The sequence below is a fragment of the Bemisia tabaci genome, chromosome 3 (genome assembly GCF_918797505.1).
Source record: "Bemisia tabaci chromosome 3, PGI_BMITA_v3".
Taxonomy (NCBI): Eukaryota; Metazoa; Arthropoda; class Insecta; order Hemiptera; family Aleyrodidae; genus Bemisia; species Bemisia tabaci.
Genome location: NC_092795.1, coordinates 37,300,930 through 37,320,190, shown reverse-complemented (window position 1 = coordinate 37,320,190; position 19,261 = coordinate 37,300,930). Strand labels below are relative to the sequence as shown.

Below are 19,261 nucleotides of genomic sequence, written 5' to 3'. Positions count from 1 at the left end.
GAAATGTAAGTAAAACGAGGGAAGCACGTGAATCAAGTAAAGTAGAAGAACTTGCGAATCTGAACTTTAATAAAGTCTTTACAGTCCTAAAAACAGCTTTAGTGGAGATCACAGTATTTATAAAAATGCTCTTCAAAATTTTCAAAATTTAAACAAACGTATAACAAGTACGATAAACAAAACTATTATGTAACATCATTTGGAAAGATAGTGGACGCTTAAGAAGTGGGTTAGTGACTCAACTCAAGCTGACAGGAACAGGAAGTGAGCGAGCCTGAAATTTTTTGTCACACTTCATTCACGTAGGAAACAGGATAACTCGTTTTAATGATCCTCTAAGTAAAAGAAGTACATAGTTTGGTACGCATTGACCACAATGGAATCGATCAGTTACGGAAGGGCTCAAGCGCCAAAAATGAGAATTCGAGAAAAATGGTTATAACCATTTTAATTGACCCTTATAAATCTTGGAGCTCTAAAATACTAAAGCGATGAAATAATTAATCAAATTATTAATTAATCTATAATTTAAAACGGGCTGCTCACATAATAATTTTCCTACTGTTTTTTTTATTTTGTATTTTTTTTTCGTATTTCAATATCTGGCGCTTAAGCCCTTTTGTATCTGACCGATTCAATGGTACGTATTATAACATTGTACCCGACTGTATTTTTAGAATTAAATGTCAGTTGATTTATCGCCGAAATTTCACTGTATATTAGAAGCATCATCGAGTCCTTAACAGAATGGGTACTTTCTTAATGCTGCTGTTGCGGCTTGTTCTTTTTTTCTCTTTGCCGTCCAATTACAAACTCTGGATAGCTGAGGAATCCATCCTTGTCAGTATCATCCTCCAGGAGCACTTGATCGATCAATTCTGAAAACACACAGCACGACGTCAAGCAATTATATAGACGCTATTCTGCCGTGCTAAGGAAAAACGCCGTATGAACATCCGATAGTTGCAAAATTTTCCCAGATTAATCATGTAATTTTTAGAAAAGTTACTCACATTTTTCCTTGAAATTTTCAGGTATTTTAGATCAAATTACGAACAAAATTGTCTGAAAATTTTGAAGCAAAACGTTCAAAAAATGTCCAGTAAATTCGGTTTATATTAAAGGGGATCTGGCAACGCCTGAAGGCTCATACGGCGTTTTTCCTTAGCACGGCAGTATTGGTGTCATACGTCACAGGAAAGTGATATATATCGATTAATTCTCATTGTTAGCATTGAAAGAAGATACATCGTTTTTCCGAGGCGGATCCTGTAATTTGGCAACATCGAATTTCCTCCATTGAAACCCATGCTAAATAATCGATTCTCGTCGGAGCACTTGGCCCCTCCAAGAATCGATACATTTTTATAGGTTTAAATGGAGAAAAGACAATGTTGCCGATTTTCTGGATCCGCCAATGTCGTTTTTATTGTTTGGATCCGATTCTATTGAAAGGGAATCTCTATGGTGACGTCACTAATGATATAACGTCTATGTGGGCGGATTTAGAATGGATCCTAGCATTTACGCAATGCATACAAGATACGATCTGTATATGTATTTAAAAGTGTAACCCTCTGGTGGATCATATTGAGAAAATCAAAATTACAGTGTGTAGATCAATTATTGAAAAATATTCGTGCTGAAAATTATCTTCCACCATCTTATTCAAAAGTACAGTTTCTAATAGCTAACCATCGATATCGATGCATGGAAATGGTTTGCAAAATGAAAGTAGTACTTTTAAGTTTATTTTAAAAATGTTAAGGATAATTTTTGGCTCGAGCATTTCTTAATGATTGATCTTTCGCCGTTATGGAACTCTAGTTGCCAACGTTTACGTAGTGTAAAGGGTGACTTTCTCTGCGATTCACCGACTGATATATCTTTAGATCAAAATTTCGAGTTTCCCGGAATAATCCATAAAATGGTTAAAATTTGAAATACAGTTGTCTCCCTCTACTTATAGCGACTTTCGTTATGACAAGAACCTCTCTGTATCGAGGAAACCTTTCAGACGCGTATTAGCGCCTGCAAGACTGTAGGAATACTTCACGCATTACGCGTTCACTGCGGTGCCCGTTGAAACTTCGCAATTTCTCATCGGTGTTGGACCTTCCGCGGTGAACACCATTTCTGGCCAGTGCATGTGGCGAGCTTCCAATCATCGGATCGGGGCAGCGTAGAGATTTTGCATCCCTGAATAGCAACTTAGTCTATTCAGTCATTGATGTTGGAGTTCGTCCGCCTTTTTCGGATCGACTATCGTTATAACGAGAACCTCTCCATGGCGAGAAAATATCGGCCGATCCTTTGAGTTCTCGTTACCGAGAGAGATAACTGTGTACCCACCGTATCCAAATTGCATTGTGCAAAAGCTGAAGATCCACTAAACCAGACTCAGCCTGGTCACTTCAAACATTGCCTAATTTTTCATCATGCATGCTCGATTTTTTTTAACAGGAAACTCAGCAAAATGTTTATTCTGATTTAAAAATTGAGTATACTTATTTATTATAGTCTGGAGGAAATGCAAAGAAAGTTTCAGCTATTTTTTTTTCAGTTCCCTGTCCAAAAATAAGACTCGAGAGGAAATCAAGCAACGTAAAAAGGACAGTCCAGCTGATCTTGGTTTAATTAGTCCAATTATACGTCCACTTTACATACCGATGAATGATGTCACTAAACCTCATACACGATTCGAATGAATAATGAGAATCAAAGTAAAATGAGTAACGTTTGAATCAATCTACATCTCCAGCATAAATGCAATACTTGACTGTACCCTCTTTCTAAATTGGGGGAGGGGCTCAGCCAGGTCCTACAAAACAAGATTCAAATGGAGGGGGAGAGCTGAGATATATTGTCTCAGAGATGCCTTATAGAAGAGAGGATGGGTCAAAAAATCTGTCAGAATTTTTTTTTTTTTTTTTTTTTTTTTTTTTTCTATATAAATATATGAGGACTTATCTGTAACAATAGCGGATGTGAAAAATTACCTTTTCGAAATACATTAAAAAAACTGTTTTAGCATCGAGAAAATTTTGAGAAAATACTTGAGATGTGATCTTCGAGATCTGTACATTATATGTCTGAGCCAAACATATTAAATTTTTGTGTGAACATAACAGTTTTTTAAGCGTGTTTCAAAGAGGTAATTTTTCACATCCGCTATTGTTTCAGATAAGTCCTCATATATCAAGCCGCTAACTCAGCGCACTAGAGCGCTCTGCGACTCCAAATCGCCATTAGAATCGATCCTCTCACAAACCATCGGGCAAATTACACCGTATGGTCTCCCCCTCCACTCCCTCCCGCCAACTTTTCTGGACCTTTCACAACTTTTTTTTTTCTACTTGATATTAAAGACGTCTGAAATGAAAACTACTGCTTGAGCTGGGTAGTACCTACCGACAAGAACGCCTTGATAATGTTCAGTAAGTCGTTTCTCCTCATCTGTGAGAGGCTCCTCGGTGGCTGTGTGCGAATCATCCGCGTGATGCCTACCCCCTCTGTCGCTTTCCTCCTCACCATGATCAAGGGTGTGTGAGATAGCCTTCAGGATCTCCAATCCATCGAGCTTCGTGTTGTTGTCAAAATCGTGAACTCTGAAAAACCAGACAACAGTTTCTTTAGAGTATAGACCCATTGACTACAACGATGTCGTTTTATTTGATAATGTTGTACGTAACAGGAGAAAAGAGGGTATCCGCCGTTTTTAAGGGATACCATGGTCTCAATCAGTGCTCGAAACTGACCTTTGAGTTTTAGGAGCCAAGTGGCGCATCAAGCCCGATTTTTAGGCGCCATTGAAGATTTTTTTAGGGGCCAAATTGACTTTGTGCCTATATATTACGGCACATTTAGTGAGATGCAAGATGTTTTCGTAACAGAAATAGTAAGTAGCTGTAACTTGGGGAAGACATAAGCAAAAAGGATGAAATCGAGGAGAATAGGAAAAGCTTTCACTTGTAGTGATGAAAATTTCGAATAATCGCCTGATATGAAAATTTAGATTTTTAGGGGGCAATTTCTAGGGGCCACGTGGGCGCAGAGCCTTCATTTTTTGGGCGTCATGGCCGATTTTTTAGGCGCATTTGGCGCGTTGGCGCCTGTGAGTTTCGAACACTGGTCTCAATACTGTCATTTTAATTCAACTTTAGAATTAGGAGACATCAAGCAAACCAGCCATATCTTCATTGGGAACTTTGAAAAAAATAAGATGAAGAAAGAGAGAAAAAAACTTACGTGCATAGAACAGTAAAATTTTAGACTCATTTAGTAGAGATTTATAGTGACGACGACTTTTTGGGGTTTTATAGTGTCAACCAAATACAATAAATTTTAGTCCACCAAAAAGCTTTATCTATTTTATTATGATACACTTTTTACAAGTTCTACTTTTTCATAATAGTAATGAAACTATAGCGAAAAGAGCCTGACTTTTTAGACGACTCGCGTACGGTTGTGCGAATGGGCACATGTGAGGGTTGTTTTAGACATTTTATGAACAATGAAGTATGTTGCACATTGGGTGAAAATTAATATGTAAGAAAGACTCGTGGGTAGTTTATCATGACATCTGTGGTCGCGTCGTCAAACCATCGTATCGATTGAAGGAATACAAAGATGAACTTACATAAAATAATGAAACTCTAGCTCCTCTGGTGTCAATTTTCGTGCAGAGCCTTTTGTCACCCAGTCTCCGAGATCCTCTTGAATATGCCTAAAAATCAAAAAAATTAATCAGACTTGATGATTTTTCTAATATAGGAAAATCCACACGTCTGGGTAGCGTCCAACTCTAAGTGAAACCTAGGCAAAAGACAGCAGCTTTATGTCCTTCCATAATGCAATTTGCACGACTCTTAAAATTGAATAGTTGCGTCAAGTGTTACTATTATTCTGCTCCGTAGTGATCGTGTTACATATGTTGATCAAATTATTAACTGCAGTGCCCTGCTCGATCTTTTTCGCTGATCATTTCAATTTTCTATTCAATTTGACGTAGTATTTTTAAAGGGACACATTTTAAAGAGTGAAAGATTCAAATTGGAAAAAGACGCATGAAATTTTCGACGGATGAAACACAACAGGTATTTTTGTGGAAATTAAAGTCTCTATATAACCATAACTCAATTAATAGTACTGCTGCTAATTACTATGAGTTAATGGTACTGTCACAGGTATTGAAATACCAGCAACTTGTTCGTTTCTCAAATCTTATAAATTTTTCATTACATTTCAGTTTACTCATTAAGGATGGCTGGATTTCGTACACTTTCCTATTTTTCAGTCCTATCTCCCAGCCATCTCCTAAAATCGCCCATTACTTTAATTACTGAACTTGCAACTGATAGCTCCACTCATTATAGCCAGCCAATAGCGTGTAGACTTGTTGTCTCACCACCTGTGACGTCAGCAAGTCTATAAAAGCTTGCGCTGTCCCAAAATCGAGGTCTTTTACCATCTCTTCGACCCACGACCCGTGTAAACTCTCTCTTAAGTCTTTTACCATCCCTACGACCCACGACCCGTGTCTCTCTCTCTCATCGGTTCAGTTCATTTCTGCTCTCCCACAAACTTTGCTCTCCCACAACTTTTTAGTAAAAACTCTCTTGTTCCGACATACTTCCGAAACACGCATCTTGTGTTCTAACAGGTACATTATATACTCGTTAAGTATTGTCCTAATTTATCTTAAAGAGAATATTCTTGGAAAGCTATATACATGCACTCGCATTTTGTAGCATCTCAAATGGCATCCGGTTACGCCCCCACCCCTCGATGAAAATAGGCACTTATATTGAAAATTTTATGTCATTCTTGTGATAATACATTGAACGAAATACACGTCTTTGAAAGTGTTTAACTCTTTCGAAATCTCCTCACAAAAATTATATGCGCTCATTCGCACTGCTTACTCTGCGTCGTGGAGTAAATTCTTGTCTTGTGTCAGCTTAACACCATCTTTCTGTGGAATGTAATGTCTATGTGGGTGGTGTGGGCCTCGAAATTCGGCAGACTCACTGAAGAAGTTAATAATCGTTGCAATGAGAAAAAGCTTAACATCCTCCTTGATCATCCTGTGATGTTAGATCTGCGAACAGAATGAAGGTGAGCATTAATTTTTCATCCCACCACACTTATGTACTGATTACAAATTCAACATGTTCAGTTACTCAATGATGAAGATGCCACTTTGACTTTGTATACGATTCGCTAAGCGGTGAGAAAATATCATGATGTGAACTGTTTCCGAGAAAAATAAATTGCCGCCTGTGTTTTTCTCGAAAAAATGAAAATCGTTTTAAATGTTCTGGTTGAATCTTTGATAGAAGTTGCCTCATTTCGACTTGTTTGAGATATTTAAAGGGACCGTCCATAAATCACGTTCAGAGAATTATGATTTGCAACTGAGCTAAAAATTATTAAGTGTTGTGATTTCATACACTTTCTTTTGTCAATGCAAGTCGTTGTAAAACAATAAGCGATGCACCTGATGCTTATAACCATCAGTACCCGAAATAATGGTGCAAAACCGCTGCATCGTAATAGTTGCAGATGGAAGATAAATTCCGCCTGATGTTATTAAATGTAGCGATGAAAGGGTTTTTTCGAGGCCTTTTCGCCTTTTGAATTCTAAGCAAAATGAAACTAGATTGCTCACTCAGAAAATGTTCAGTAAAAGTTATGGACACTTGACACCATGAAGTCTAACTCAAGGAAAGTTCATTCAATTTATGGAATTCATAAAGTTAAAAAATTCCAGGTATCAATTGGACATATTTCTATCAAACGGACTTACGTACCATAGGGTGAGGAAGGTGGAGGGGGGCTTGGATTGGCAGCGGAATCGGGCGTCCGGCTTATTCCGTCCTATACTCGCAATGCTTTTCCATGGCGCTTAGGTCCGTTTGACAGAACGCGCTATCCGGGATTCTAAATTCCTCAAAAGGAACTCAAATTAGCGCTTAGTTCGATAGAAATACGTCCAATTGTTGGATGCTGCGTCTTGCACCAATATCAATGGCCAAAAGAATTCAACTGCAGCTTTTTAAGCGTAAAAACTTGTAAACTTTATTATTCGAAGCATTAATTTTTACCTCTGGAAAAGGCCAACTGTCTTTAAGAAAAAAATCAAGTTGTGCGACTGGAGTCACTCGTTTGCGATGGTAAATTAATGATGTTAGACTCTAAAGTTTCACTCCAAGCTGTCCTCTCTTCAATTTAATACTCAGTTTCAGGATCCATCGTACAAAAGGTAATTTGTTGGAAAAACTTATCCATCATGTCGGGTATAACTCCAAACTGATGCCCTTTCTCCAAAAATAGAAATATTTTTAACCACTCAAATATTTTGGTTGTTACTTTTTATAAACGTGTAATGTAGGTACATGCCGATGTTTATTCGTTACCCTAGCGGGAATCAGCTCTATGAATCTGCGAGAAGGGTCATGAAGACCACCACCTCCCCTCTGGGTGTCAACTCTTGAATAGACTTGTCACTCGTCGCCATTCACCGCGGAATCCTGGAGAGGGGGGATAATTACTGGGTAGGATCCCGAGCGAGGGTATAGACTTGCCATCGCATGTGGGAGGAGGTAATCTTATTTTAATAGACTCAAATTCTATTCAATAAATCTACAGTACTGAACGAAACAGGTGCCCGCTCCCCTCTCACTCCGAGGAAGGGATGGACCGATCCTCCCTCCACTGTAATCGCAACTTTTTTACAGTGAGGATGCGGCCGGTGGCGTGGCGTGCTTTGCGATAAATCGATTGATCTGCCATTTAAACCTATGGGAAATGATCGATAGGCATGGCGATAGCAACGAATACCTTAATAATCGATACTTTATTAAAACTTCAAATAGGGAGATATCGATAATCGATCGGGAGGCTGTAAACTGCCACCCATTTCCTGGAAACATGGACAACTGCCCCCCGTATAAATTTGAAAACTGCCACCTGACTTGACAACTGCCCCCCGTGTAAATTTGACAACTGCCACCGGTAGTGACAACTGCCACCCGTTGAAATTTGACCAAGGAGCGCGATTGAGCGGGGTCGCACAGTTTACCAAACTTTCCTTCACACTTGGACAGGCTGAGGACTGTCTACTGAAAATCAACACATGATAAGAAATTGAGCTGTGTCTGTGATGATTTTTAATAGGCGTGTTTAAAAGTTATTTTTTAATACAGTTTTTTTAAAATTTTTAATATGGTGAAAAGAGGTCAATGGGCTCTTAGTTGAAAGTAGTGAAAAATTGTAAAAAGTATTTTTACAGTAATTTACAGTATTTTTATAGTAAAAAATAGTTAAAAGTAGTAAAATTTTAGTAAAATTACAGTCAAAGAGTACATCACTACTAGGAGCTTTTTTCATCATTTGGCATTACTCTTAGTTGAAAGTAGTGAAAAATTGTAAAAAGTATTTTTACAGTAATTTACAGTATGTTTGTAGTAAAAAATAGTTAAAAGTAGTAAAATTTTAGTAAAATTACAGTCAAAGAGTACATCACTACTAGGAGCTTTTTTCATCATTTGGCATTACTTTTGTTACTCTTTTTTTTTCTTTTTTACCTTTTGAACTTTCTTCTGACTTTTACCATGTCACTGTTCTCACAACATTTCCTTCAAACACTTTCAAAAACGCTTTACACTTATATTTTTTCCGTCCGGCACAAGTCCATCTTGTCACACCTCCCGCTAATTTTTTTTGAAAAACAAACTTATAATCGCCCCGAAAAATCACGTCATTTCCCCTTTGGCTCCCGCCTTGAACCATAGAATCATCGCACATCTTGTTATGATGCTTGCACGAAACGCTGCACTGACTGTGAGTCCTAACCCACAAACTACTTGTAAACAGACATTATCTTCTTCACTCGGACGTTCCACTGATTGTGAGTCCTAACCCACAAACTGATTGTGCACAGACATTATCTTATTATTTCTACTTCTCCTGGCTTGAGATTCACAATCAGTCTTCCCATAATACCGCTTCGACCCTCTGTGCGCCGAAATTCATGTGGGTGGCAGTTGTCAAATTTACACGGGTGGCAGTTTTCACTACCGGTGGCAGTTTTCAAATTTATACGGGTGGCAGTTTTCATACAAATTTCTTGAAAACTGGCACCCGGGTGGCAGTTTGCCGTCGCCCAATCGATCATTCACGACTCGCCACTGGGTGCGTCGCGTCGAATGTCAATCTCCTGGTGTATTGTTTTATTCAATGAACTCAGCCTGACCAAATAGCAAACCTCCGTTGTTTCTATCTATCACCCCTCTTCCCATATATTTCGATACTAGCTCCCACTACATTGAGAAATATGTGCCGGTGTCGAATTTTCTTGTTTCAGCTCCTCTGCGCTTAATGACACAAAAGGGGAGTATTGCTCGTGGGCGTATCTATGGGAGCTAGCATGAGAGAAGCTAAGGTTAGCCCCCCTGCCCCTTGCCCCCTGCCCCTCTCATCACTGAGTGTTGTTTAACTTTATTATTTTTTTTATCATTATTATTTTTTTTTTTTGTGTGTGTGTCTCAATAGGTGGTTTTAAAAGAGCTTGATGCAAAAACGGCTTTTTTCGCCCCCCCTCTGGAAGTTCTTCAGACTTTGTCTATTGATTACTCATACTTGAGCGCTTCTTTTCCCAAATTTTCAGACCCCCAAAAACTTTTGGGGGGGGGAGCTAGGGGGGGTGGAAGTCAAAACCTGTGAACCTCGATATCTCTTGAACAAAGAAAGATATCGAGGTCCGGTTTGGACGAAAAATCGTTTAAAATTGCATACTTTAAGATTCTAAAGGTCGAAATCCCGATATCACATTTTTAAGTCAACATATGTGCTTTTTTCCAGTTTTTAGGTCTAGAAAATTTCTTTTAAACGAAAAATTTACAAAGATATCAATTTTTTATTTGAACCAAAACCAGTTTATTAAATTGTTCGTCTTTTTTCGCATCCAACGAGTGGTCCATTGGGCTGGGGAACCAAACGGTTCCGGAGTTATGATCGATTGAAGTTTCCGCTCAACGCGCGCCGACCGATTTTCGCGCGCAAAAAAGTCGGATTTGACTGTTATTAGATCAGATTGAATGTTCAAACTGAGCAAAATGCTTTATTAAGGACTCTTGAGGGTCGCTGAGTTCAAAAATTACAGATACTTCCAAATAATTTACGTTTTTAAAATTACAGCTCCGCAGCGCTACTTTAGAGGCCCACTGAGCGCCGACCGGCCGCTCAGTGGTCCTGTCCGAAGCTGGAATTTTAAAAACGGGAATTTTTTGGAAGTATCGGTAATTTCTGAACTCAGCGACCCTCAAGAGTCCTTAATAAAGCATTTTGCTCAGTTTGAACATTCAATCTGATCTAATAACAGTCAAATCCGACTTTTTTGCGCGCGAAAATCGGTCGGCGCGCGTTGAGCGGAAACTTCAATCGATCATAACTCCGGAACCTTTTGGTTCCCCAGCCCAATGGACCACTCGTTGGATGCGAAAAAAGACGAACAATTTAAAAAACTGGTTTTGGTTCAAATAAAAAATTGATATCTTTGTAAATTTTTCGTTTAAAAGAAATTTTCTAGACCTAAAAACTGGAAAAAAGCACATATGTTGACTTAAAAATGTGATATCGGGATTTCGACGTTTAGAATCTTAAAGTATGCAATTTTAGACGATTTTTCGTCCAAACCGGACCTCGATATCTTTCTTTGTTCAAGAGATATCGAGGTTCACAGGTTTTGACTTCCACCCCCCCTAGCTCCCCCCCCCCCCAAAAGTTTTTGGGGGTCTGAAAATTTGGGAAGAGAAGCGCTCAAGTATGAGTAATCAATAGACAAAGTCTGAAGAACTTCCAGAGGGGGGGCGAAAAAAGCCGTTTTTGCATCAAGCTCTTTCCAAGGAAACACCCAGATCCGTAGAAACATTTTGTCTAACAACAAAACTGCACAAGAAAAATTTGGAAGAGCTTAGCTTATAAAATGCATTAGTTTTATTTGAATAAAATGAGAGCACACTAATATTTTGAGTGCCATAGTGCCTTTAATTTGATGCATATACATTATAGGAGGAACGAAGTGTTAAAGTGGATCGTTTTCGGATCAAGTTTTTTTTTTTTTTTTTTAAAAAAAAATTGACTGAATTCGACCAAAACATAATAAACAGCAATTATAAGTGAATCAAGGAGGAAGTTTCATAAAGCAAAGTTTACAAAAATAAAATTAGTCATTTTTTTTACAAAAAAGAGAATGTGACCTCAGTATATAAAAAAGTCATTGACTGCTATGTGAATACTGAAATACAAACTGGAAAAATTGGTAATTTAGACGTAAATTTTCTCAATGGGTCCTACTGAAAAAATTGTTTTGGGCAGGTAGGGATCCTCAATCGAAGCTAGGTCATTTTTCCACACAATTTATTTGACTGGAGAACGTCACAATCCAAAAATTCCGATTGAATCTTATTTAGACTATCTACGTAAGTAAAAATAAATGGGTTTCGTTCACAATCACACCCGGTGTTGATCTGAATCGGACGTTCTATTTGAAGGCAAATTAGGGTCCAGTCCTGAACGAAACCCAACTCATCTTTACTGGATACAGCTATCCAAGAAGATAACTTTCAAATTGAACTGCAGCTTTCGCGAATGCGTTCACATCGTAGCAACTTTCATTCATCCAAGGAATATCGGCCGACCCTGCCTCCCAACAGCAGGTCAAACCACAGCGCATTTCCCGGCCCATAGTTGACGGCTAACACGAAATACAGCGGCGAGCTTATTGGAGCAAGAAGAATCGTCCCGGGTATTTGGACGTAACTGACGGTACCATTCCCGTCGATCTTGCACAAGGTATTCTGCAACAAAGTCGTAAACCAGACGTTACCCTTCGAATCCACAGTATTCTCCGACGGAATACCTCCCAACAACGGATTGGAATACAACTTGATCTCGCCGGTCTCCGTGTTGGGGTCAAGCCTCCCCACGGAATTGCCCAAACTGCACGTGAACCAGATGTAAGGGTGTTTCTTACCCGCGTGCGGGGGCGTTTCCGCACGGACAACGGCAGGTCCTTGACCTCCGAGAGGTATAATGTACTCCTTTATCACCCCAGTCCGAGGGTCAAGCCTGCCCATTTTGTTTCCCAACAGCTCGCAGAAGTACACGTAGCCATCCGAGGCGTAGTATATGCCCAACGGTACAGCAACCGGGGTCGGAACGCGATAAACCGTGACCCGAGACGTGTTGTAAGAATAGAAGCCGATCAAGTTGGCAGTCGTCATGGTGAACCACATCCCGGTGGGGGAGGTGTAGAGGTCGTTGAATGGTTGAAGATTCCCTAGAACGCTTAAAGAGACTACTATGTCGATCTTCCGGGTTTTCGGATTGATACGAGCGAGTTGGTTTCGGGTTCCGGTGGCCGCGTAGATGTTTCCGTCGGCGCCGGGTCGAATGGCGCAGGCCAATGCTGTCCTGCCGATGATCTGCCCGACCTCGGGTGGGAGGGTGATGTTGAGCGCGGGGGTGGTGTACGGGATCTGGTAGTGCTCGACGAGGCTGGTGTTGGGGTCCACGCGGAAGATGAAGGGTCCTGCAAAGTCGTCGCCCCAGAGGGCGCCGTCTGGACCCTCGCACAGGTCGCATGGCGCTGAGAGCGGGTACGGCATTTTGTAGAATGTGAACTTGGACGGATCTGTGCTGGCGGATGGGGCGGCGGTTGAAATTATAATTAGAATGCATGTTGTTGTTTCTACGATGGGAAAAGTCCGTTTCATGGTATAGTTGCGGTGTAATTTTTATCACAAAATCCTGTGTTAGTAAGTGAGAGAGAATAGTATGGTACTTCTTCAGATTGCAAACATTATTATATATAGCGAGAAACCTAAGAACAAAAACAATTAAATTACAGGTCAGTTGAATTTATGATTTATAAAAATTATTAAATAATCAACTCAAATCTGATTGTACGCCTATTCGTTCTTTTTCTTCTCATTTTTTCTTCTTTTTCTTCTCATTTTTTTCTTCTCATTTTTTCTTCTTTTTCTTCTCATTTTTTTCTTCTCATTTTTTCTTCTTCTTCTTTCCTTCTATGTAATAACCCCCTTTTCATTGGTTTTTAGTAGATCACGTGATTCACGTGGCTCCAGAGGTATAGCTGGTTAAACTACAAATTCCCTTTCGACCAGTAAACTTAAATAAAAATTGCCGCAATTATAAATTAATTTTTTGTTTGATCCTTAGACAAACATTCGTAAGAGAATGAGATTATTGAGATGTCATATCAGACATTTTTTTTGGAATATTATCTCTGTTTCAAAATTCAAAATTAGAGATGAAAATTTCCGAACAAAAAACTTTTACCTATAATAATTTTGAAACAAAAGAATTGGACCGTTTTAAGTAAAAATTGGGCAGTATTTCAATTCATTTTAGAGAACAGGGAATAATACGCATAATAAAATAAGCAAATGTAATTAAAATGATTCCAAGCATAACGTTTGATTTACAAAACATTAGTTTAAGCCTTAATAGCAGAACGTGTTACCTATGAGTAAAATCGACGGAAAACGGTAGGTTGCTTGACGTCCAACAAAACTCAGGCACCCAGTTTCAATTCACGTTTGAGGCGTGATAAATAGTCACACAAATTACTATGTGAGGGAGCTACGAGAAAAGATGTTACGATCGTTATTTTCCAATTAGCTGATGTATTAGCTGTGTCCAATTTTCAGCCTCCTAGATCTGCACACTTTGCTGGAATGCCAACTTTATACTTAAGAAGACTATTTTTAATAGGTAAGTATTTTTCTAGAAATTCTGTAAATAGACTCTATTATTATGTAGGAGCTCTCGTCAGCATGACCAAAACATACATGACAGCACCCTCACGCAGAATAAGTATGGTGATAATAAAACGTCACCCCATACTGCACCGTTTGGACCCTCACATAAATCACAAAGACGTCTGGTGAGGAGGTTAACTAATTCACACTGAGCGGTAGACTGGGAAATCTGGACTTTCAAACAAGCAGCAAAATGAGGTCATATTATAATGAAATTCCTTGAATTTTCCTCGTGACTCTGTCGGAAAAACATGCTATCAATTCGCTTTGTATTTCGCTGAAAGTACCGTGATGACAATTGAATACAAAGGAAATAAAAGAATAATTATCTCTAAACCTCTGGAAATTGTATATTGCTTATATCTAGGGACATGTAGGACTAATGAAAAAAAATGTGACAGTAAAATAACTAGTTACGCACCTTAAGTTTAAGTTTCCCTTCTTTAAGTTCTCTGCGTTTTTGGAAACTTGGCAGTTTCCAAAATTTCTTGAAAAAGCTCAGAAACATTACCCTGCACTATTAATTTCTATTAAATACTACTCCGAATGAATAATTATAGTAAAGAAAAGTACATAGTGATCCTCCGATTCCTGCAGACAGTCGATATTTTAAATTAAAGGTAATCGAATTTAACAGAATAATTTTTTACCTCAAAAAATACTTTTGATCAAACAACTTTTAACAAAATAAAATCCAGGGTTATATTGGACTTGTTTTAAACTTGAAAAATTTGCTTTCATATACACAAAATTCTTGAAACATCTATGTGCTTTGTCCAACGGCTCAAAAAACCAAATAATTTGTTTCCGGAAAACCAAAATTTTACTTTGACTCGGTTTAAACTAAGGATTAGCAAAAAATTAATTATACGCAGATGAATGTCTCATACGTTTTTGTAACATTTTATTTCAACCAATCGAGCCGTTTAAAATTTGCGACGGTCCATGCGTTTTTGTTTTGACTCTCTGCAGCCCTCGGTAGGGCTAGTCAGAAATCGACTTCTCATTTTTAGCCACCTGAAGTGAATCTGCATTGCCTAAATGTAATGTGCATAAATCAGGGACTCAAACATACTATGTAATATCACCTTTTTGAATGAGATCCTTTATTTTGTAGCGTAATAGCTATCATCTTCATTCATACTGCAGTTGGCGTCCAAAGCGTACGAGCCGACCTGGTTGAACGCCACCTTGTTGAACCAAATCGCATTGCCGGGCCCGTAGTTGACGGCGAACACGACGAAAGGCGGGACGCTGACCGGCTCCAGAGTAACCGTGTCCGGGATGGTGACATAGCTCACACGTCCGGTCTTAGAGTTGACGCTGATCAAAGCATTATGCGGGATGGACGAGACCCAAACAACTTCGCATCCATCGACTGTGTCCTCGGAGGTCAATCCCAAGATCAACGGATTTTGGAAATGCTCTATCCGACCGGTGTTCGGGTCGAAGCGAGCGACGCCATTCAGTAGAGCTGTCGTGATCCAAATGAACGGGTGTTTTTTACCCGAGGGTGTCTCAGCGCGGATTTCTGATCCTTGTATCCCGAAGAAGAACTCTCTGATCTCGCCAGTCTCGGGGCTCAGCATGCCGACTTTGCCAGCCGCCACCTCGGTAAAATATACGAATCCGTCCGAGGCGACGTAGATAGCTAGCGGGAGGGAGCCGGGGGTCGGCACGGTGTAGTAAATGACTTCCCTAGTCGCGTATGAAAAGAATGCTATCTTGTTGCCGGTGGTCAGGGTGAAGTACACTCCGGTATACGAGGCGTAGAGATCGTTGAATGGTTCCAGTTTCCTAGCAGGTTAAAAGGAGTCACGATTTTCACCGTCCGATTCCAAACGTTGATTTCACCGAGCTGTCCGCGGAAGCCGGTCACGAAATAGACGTAACCGTTATATCCGGGTCGAATGCCGCAGCCGAATTCAAGCCTTCCGACTAGTTTCCCGACTTCCGGAGGTAAACTGAAGTTGGACGATGGGGTGGTGAACGGGATAACGTAGTAGTCGACTTTTCCAGTGACCGGATCTAGTCGGAAGACATACGGGTTCGCTATGTCTATTCCCCAGAGGCCGTTGTCAGGCCCCTTGCACAAGTCGCACGGCCTTGCAAGCGGGGGTTCCAGGGTGTAGATTTTGAACCGTGAAGGATCAGATGGGTCGAGAGAAGTTCCCATCGAAAAGTTGATCACGATGCACAACGCCGCCGCGGAAATAATGAGGGTTACGGGCCTCATTACCGATCTTACGTAACTTTTTCCCGGGAGAATATTTGGAGGCTCAGGAAAAGTGAAACTGTTTCAAGTTGACGGTGGAGTACCTATTGCTCAGAAAACACCCACGATAGAGCAACAATGTCGTAAATTATTCATGGAATACAAACAAAAGATGATCCCGACGAAGTGGAAACACTAAATTGTGCCTGGTGTATCTCTTTGAGCCGGTTGGTTGATTAGTTTTGAAAAGTAATCGGAAAATGAGAGGTCTCGTTTGAAAATAAATTACTTGTTGACATTGAGCTGATTCGCACAGTGACCCGATTTATGACTTCCACGCGGTCTTCTTTGTTGACAACAATTGGAGCACGTGAAACAATAACAGTTTGTTTTTGTCTCGGAGAAGTATACATACGGCAAAGTAGTAGTATTCATGAAAAACATGCAGTTTTTTTAGTTTGAAAAATCATGTAGCAATCATTTAAGCCTTAGATGCCCTAGAAATTCTGTACGCAAGGTTCAAATTAAGGTCAAAGTGACCCGTATTTAAATACATGTATTTAGATAGATTTTGAAGTATTATATCTATGTTACTTCTATGTTTTTGAAGGTAAGATATACTTTTTTTTCAATTTTCACCTGTTTGGTAACATACTGGCGCTTTCTTAAGCCCTCAGCCACCCCTCATCCGCCATGCGTAAAACATCTAGTCTGTTCAAATTAACCCAACTTAGGATATCTAGGGGTAGTCGTCAGAAAAAACATTCCCTGACATACAACGACGCCCCCAAAAATACCGATTTTTAGACGTGCGCCCTTTAAGGCACTTGAGGAACCTACACTGCTTTTCTTTTTGAAATGATCATTGACTTAGACACATAATAATATAGTTTGAGCAAACTCAATCTTAACTTTTCTCAAGTTTCAAAAATAAGAGACACCCCAACGTGCGTCGATGACGGCGCATAGATACAATAATGTGTGCTTGATGGATGTACGTGTTGCACCTGCAGAATTGAAGGCGCGATGGCGCAAGGCGTAAACTCGCAATGCTCCACTCTATGCTGCCGATGAGAAGTTGCTCAGATTCGAGAGAATAAATGAAAAAACGAAGCCCAACTGCGTCTTTGCTATCCTCCGCTATGTTGCTTGGGTAGCCCTTGAAGCACTTCGACTAATAAGAAAAGCGGAAACAAACTCAATGTGGGAATAGAGCAAGGTAAAGGATGGGCGTCGATGACGGCGCAGAGATATAACTATTCGTACTTGATGGATGTCCGTGTTGCATCTGCAAAATTGAAGGCGCGATAGTGCGAGGCGTGAGCTCGCAATATTCCGCTCTATGAGCAAGAGCAATGATGCCGCCCGATTCGAGAGAAAAGTTAAAAAACGAGGCCCGAATACGTCCCTCTTATCTTCGGTCAGATTGACTCTCGATATTTTCTTCATTCTTAATTTGATGCACGATTCTGTTTTACACTATATTTGCAGACGTACATCTAAAGACGTATTGTGTACTGGCCCCATACAAACCGTACGGCACGTGTTTTTAGGACGCCTGGGATCAGTTTGACTATGCTTGGGCGCATCTATGGGTTAAATAGGTTGCGCTTCAGATTACATATTTTAGATGAAAGGATAAAGCAACGTTAGAACGTATAAATTCAGATTTAATTATTTGAGCGGCAAGTAAAGTGTCGAGATTCGTCCCTAAGAATGTGTGAGCCTCGGTTGGCTCCAGATTACTTGCTATTATTTTATCATGTACGAAACAGTTTTTCTCTTTCTGTTTCCCCGTCATCGTCTCCTCTTTCATAGTCTTCTTTTTCTTGTTATATAATTAAAATTTAAAATAAAATTCTCGCCCATAAAACAGAGTGTGTTTTAACTTTAACAAAGGATGGAGGATGAGCTTAAATACACAATCTCCTGCTGCTCATTGAAAAAACTTCAATTTTTTAGCTTCTTACACACTAAACTTCGATCAAACATGCGAGTAGCGTTTTTAGAAAAATAATTAGTTTTGAATAATTCCTCATCATGGCGGATTCTGGAGTGAAGTTCCCATCAAGCATATTTGAAAATTGTTTTCATGAAACATGGCAATACATCAATAACACAACCATCGTGAATATACATTGGATTGTGCTTTATGCGTTTACATTCTACGATCAACCGTACCTACTTGATGTTAGAGCTAAGGTGGAGAAATGGTGCTGGGTCCACACAATTTCGAGGGAAAATCAAAGCCAAGAAGTTCCAAAAATTATAATTAGAGTCCAAAATAAATTTTTTTAACTCTAATGAAAAAAAATTATAATTTTAAAAAAAATTATTTTTGACTCTATAATTATAATTTTTGGAACTTCTTGGCTTTGATTTCCCCTCGTAATGGTGTGGGTCCAGCACCATTTCTCCACCTAGTGTAACAATACAGTAACCGGGCCACTTCTTAGCGGTTTTTTTCTCATTTGTTAGAGCTAATATATCACGTAAACATTGTCGGCATATGTGACATAATGTAACATATGCTTGACCGATGTACTGAACACACACAATATTACTGCTTTAGGGGTGCGTGGTTGTTGAGGTTACGTGTGCCCTCGAACCAGTAAAAAAGACGCACTCACCTGAGGTGGATTTCCGAATATGCTGGAAAAAGCATCCAAATCTCATGAGAAACGGCCACAAAAACACGCGGACGTGCCCCTTTTGGAGGCTAAAAAACACTCGCGGTTAGGTTTGTGGCTATCTTCCGTGAGATGCGTGTTCCTTGCATCAATAAAGTGACGCAAGCTTACTTCCGGGTTGTTTAGTTCCGTCGACGCCCGCGAGATGGTGCCTGTGGTTCGAAAACTTCACCCCCTTGCGTTACACATGACCGAACAAGTTGGTGATCCCTTTAGACTTTAATGCAGGTAGCCATTTCCAGCAAGTTATTGTTTTAGCTTACATTTCTTTAATGCTGATAGATTATTCTTTTATGAAGAAAAGTTCAATAAATTATTTATTTTATTTTTGAAAAAGTAAAAATAAGAAAAAAGTATTTAATTACCGTCTCCAGTGCCTCAGCTGAAAGTTTGGCGTTAACAATTCAATCATAAGCATAATGTAATGTTGAATAATAATATTATCAATCTTTATGATGGAAATAAAAACATATCGATGGTGAAACTACCAAACCACGTATCTTGTTTGC

The 19,261-nt window shown here is 39.6% G+C and overlaps 2 protein-coding genes across 3 annotated transcripts; both read right to left on the bottom strand.

Moving 5' to 3' along the window:
• Positions 1-48: 48 nt before the first annotated feature.
• LOC109032939 (multiple coagulation factor deficiency protein 2 homolog) lies at positions 49-18,850 on the bottom strand. Of its 2 annotated transcripts, XM_019045291.2 has the most exons (5): positions 18,693-18,850; positions 5,925-6,100; positions 4,640-4,726; positions 3,412-3,608; positions 49-878 (listed from the first exon to the last, which is right to left on the bottom strand). In XM_019045291.2, the coding sequence occupies exons 2-5, from the start codon at positions 6,083-6,085 to the stop codon at positions 760-762; spliced, it is 564 nt and encodes a 187-aa protein (XP_018900836.1). In that variant the 5' UTR covers positions 6,086-6,100; positions 18,693-18,850; the 3' UTR covers positions 49-759. The 2 variants fall into 2 exon arrangements, with proteins under 2 accessions (XP_018900836.1, XP_072154412.1); XM_072298311.1 differs by lacking the exon at positions 18,693-18,850 and having other exon boundaries at positions 5,925-6,565.
• On the bottom strand, positions 10,976-13,887 carry LOC109032938 (uncharacterized). The gene is made up of 2 exons (XM_072298310.1): positions 13,550-13,887; positions 10,976-12,886 (listed from the first exon to the last, which is right to left on the bottom strand). The coding sequence occupies exon 2, from the start codon at positions 12,777-12,779 to the stop codon at positions 11,676-11,678; it is 1,104 nt and encodes a 367-aa protein (XP_072154411.1). The 5' UTR covers positions 12,780-12,886; positions 13,550-13,887; the 3' UTR covers positions 10,976-11,675.
• Positions 18,851-19,261: the final 411 nt, after the last annotated feature.

Coding starts and splice junctions, on each gene's coding strand:
- LOC109032938 (XM_072298310.1), bottom strand. CDS start 12,779: ATGAAACGGACTTTTCCCATCGTAGAAACAACAACATGCATTCTAATT.
- LOC109032939 (XM_019045291.2), bottom strand. CDS start 6,085: ATGATCAAGGAGGATGTTAAGCTTTTTCTCATTGCAACGATTATTAAC. Junction 3,609..4,639: donor CTAGAGTTTCATTATTTTAT/GTAAGTTCATCT, acceptor CTGGTTTTTCAG/AGTTCACGATTTTGACAACA. Junction 879..3,411: donor TTATCAAGGCGTTCTTGTCG/GTAGGTACTACC, acceptor GTGTGTTTTCAG/AATTGATCGATCAAGTGCTC.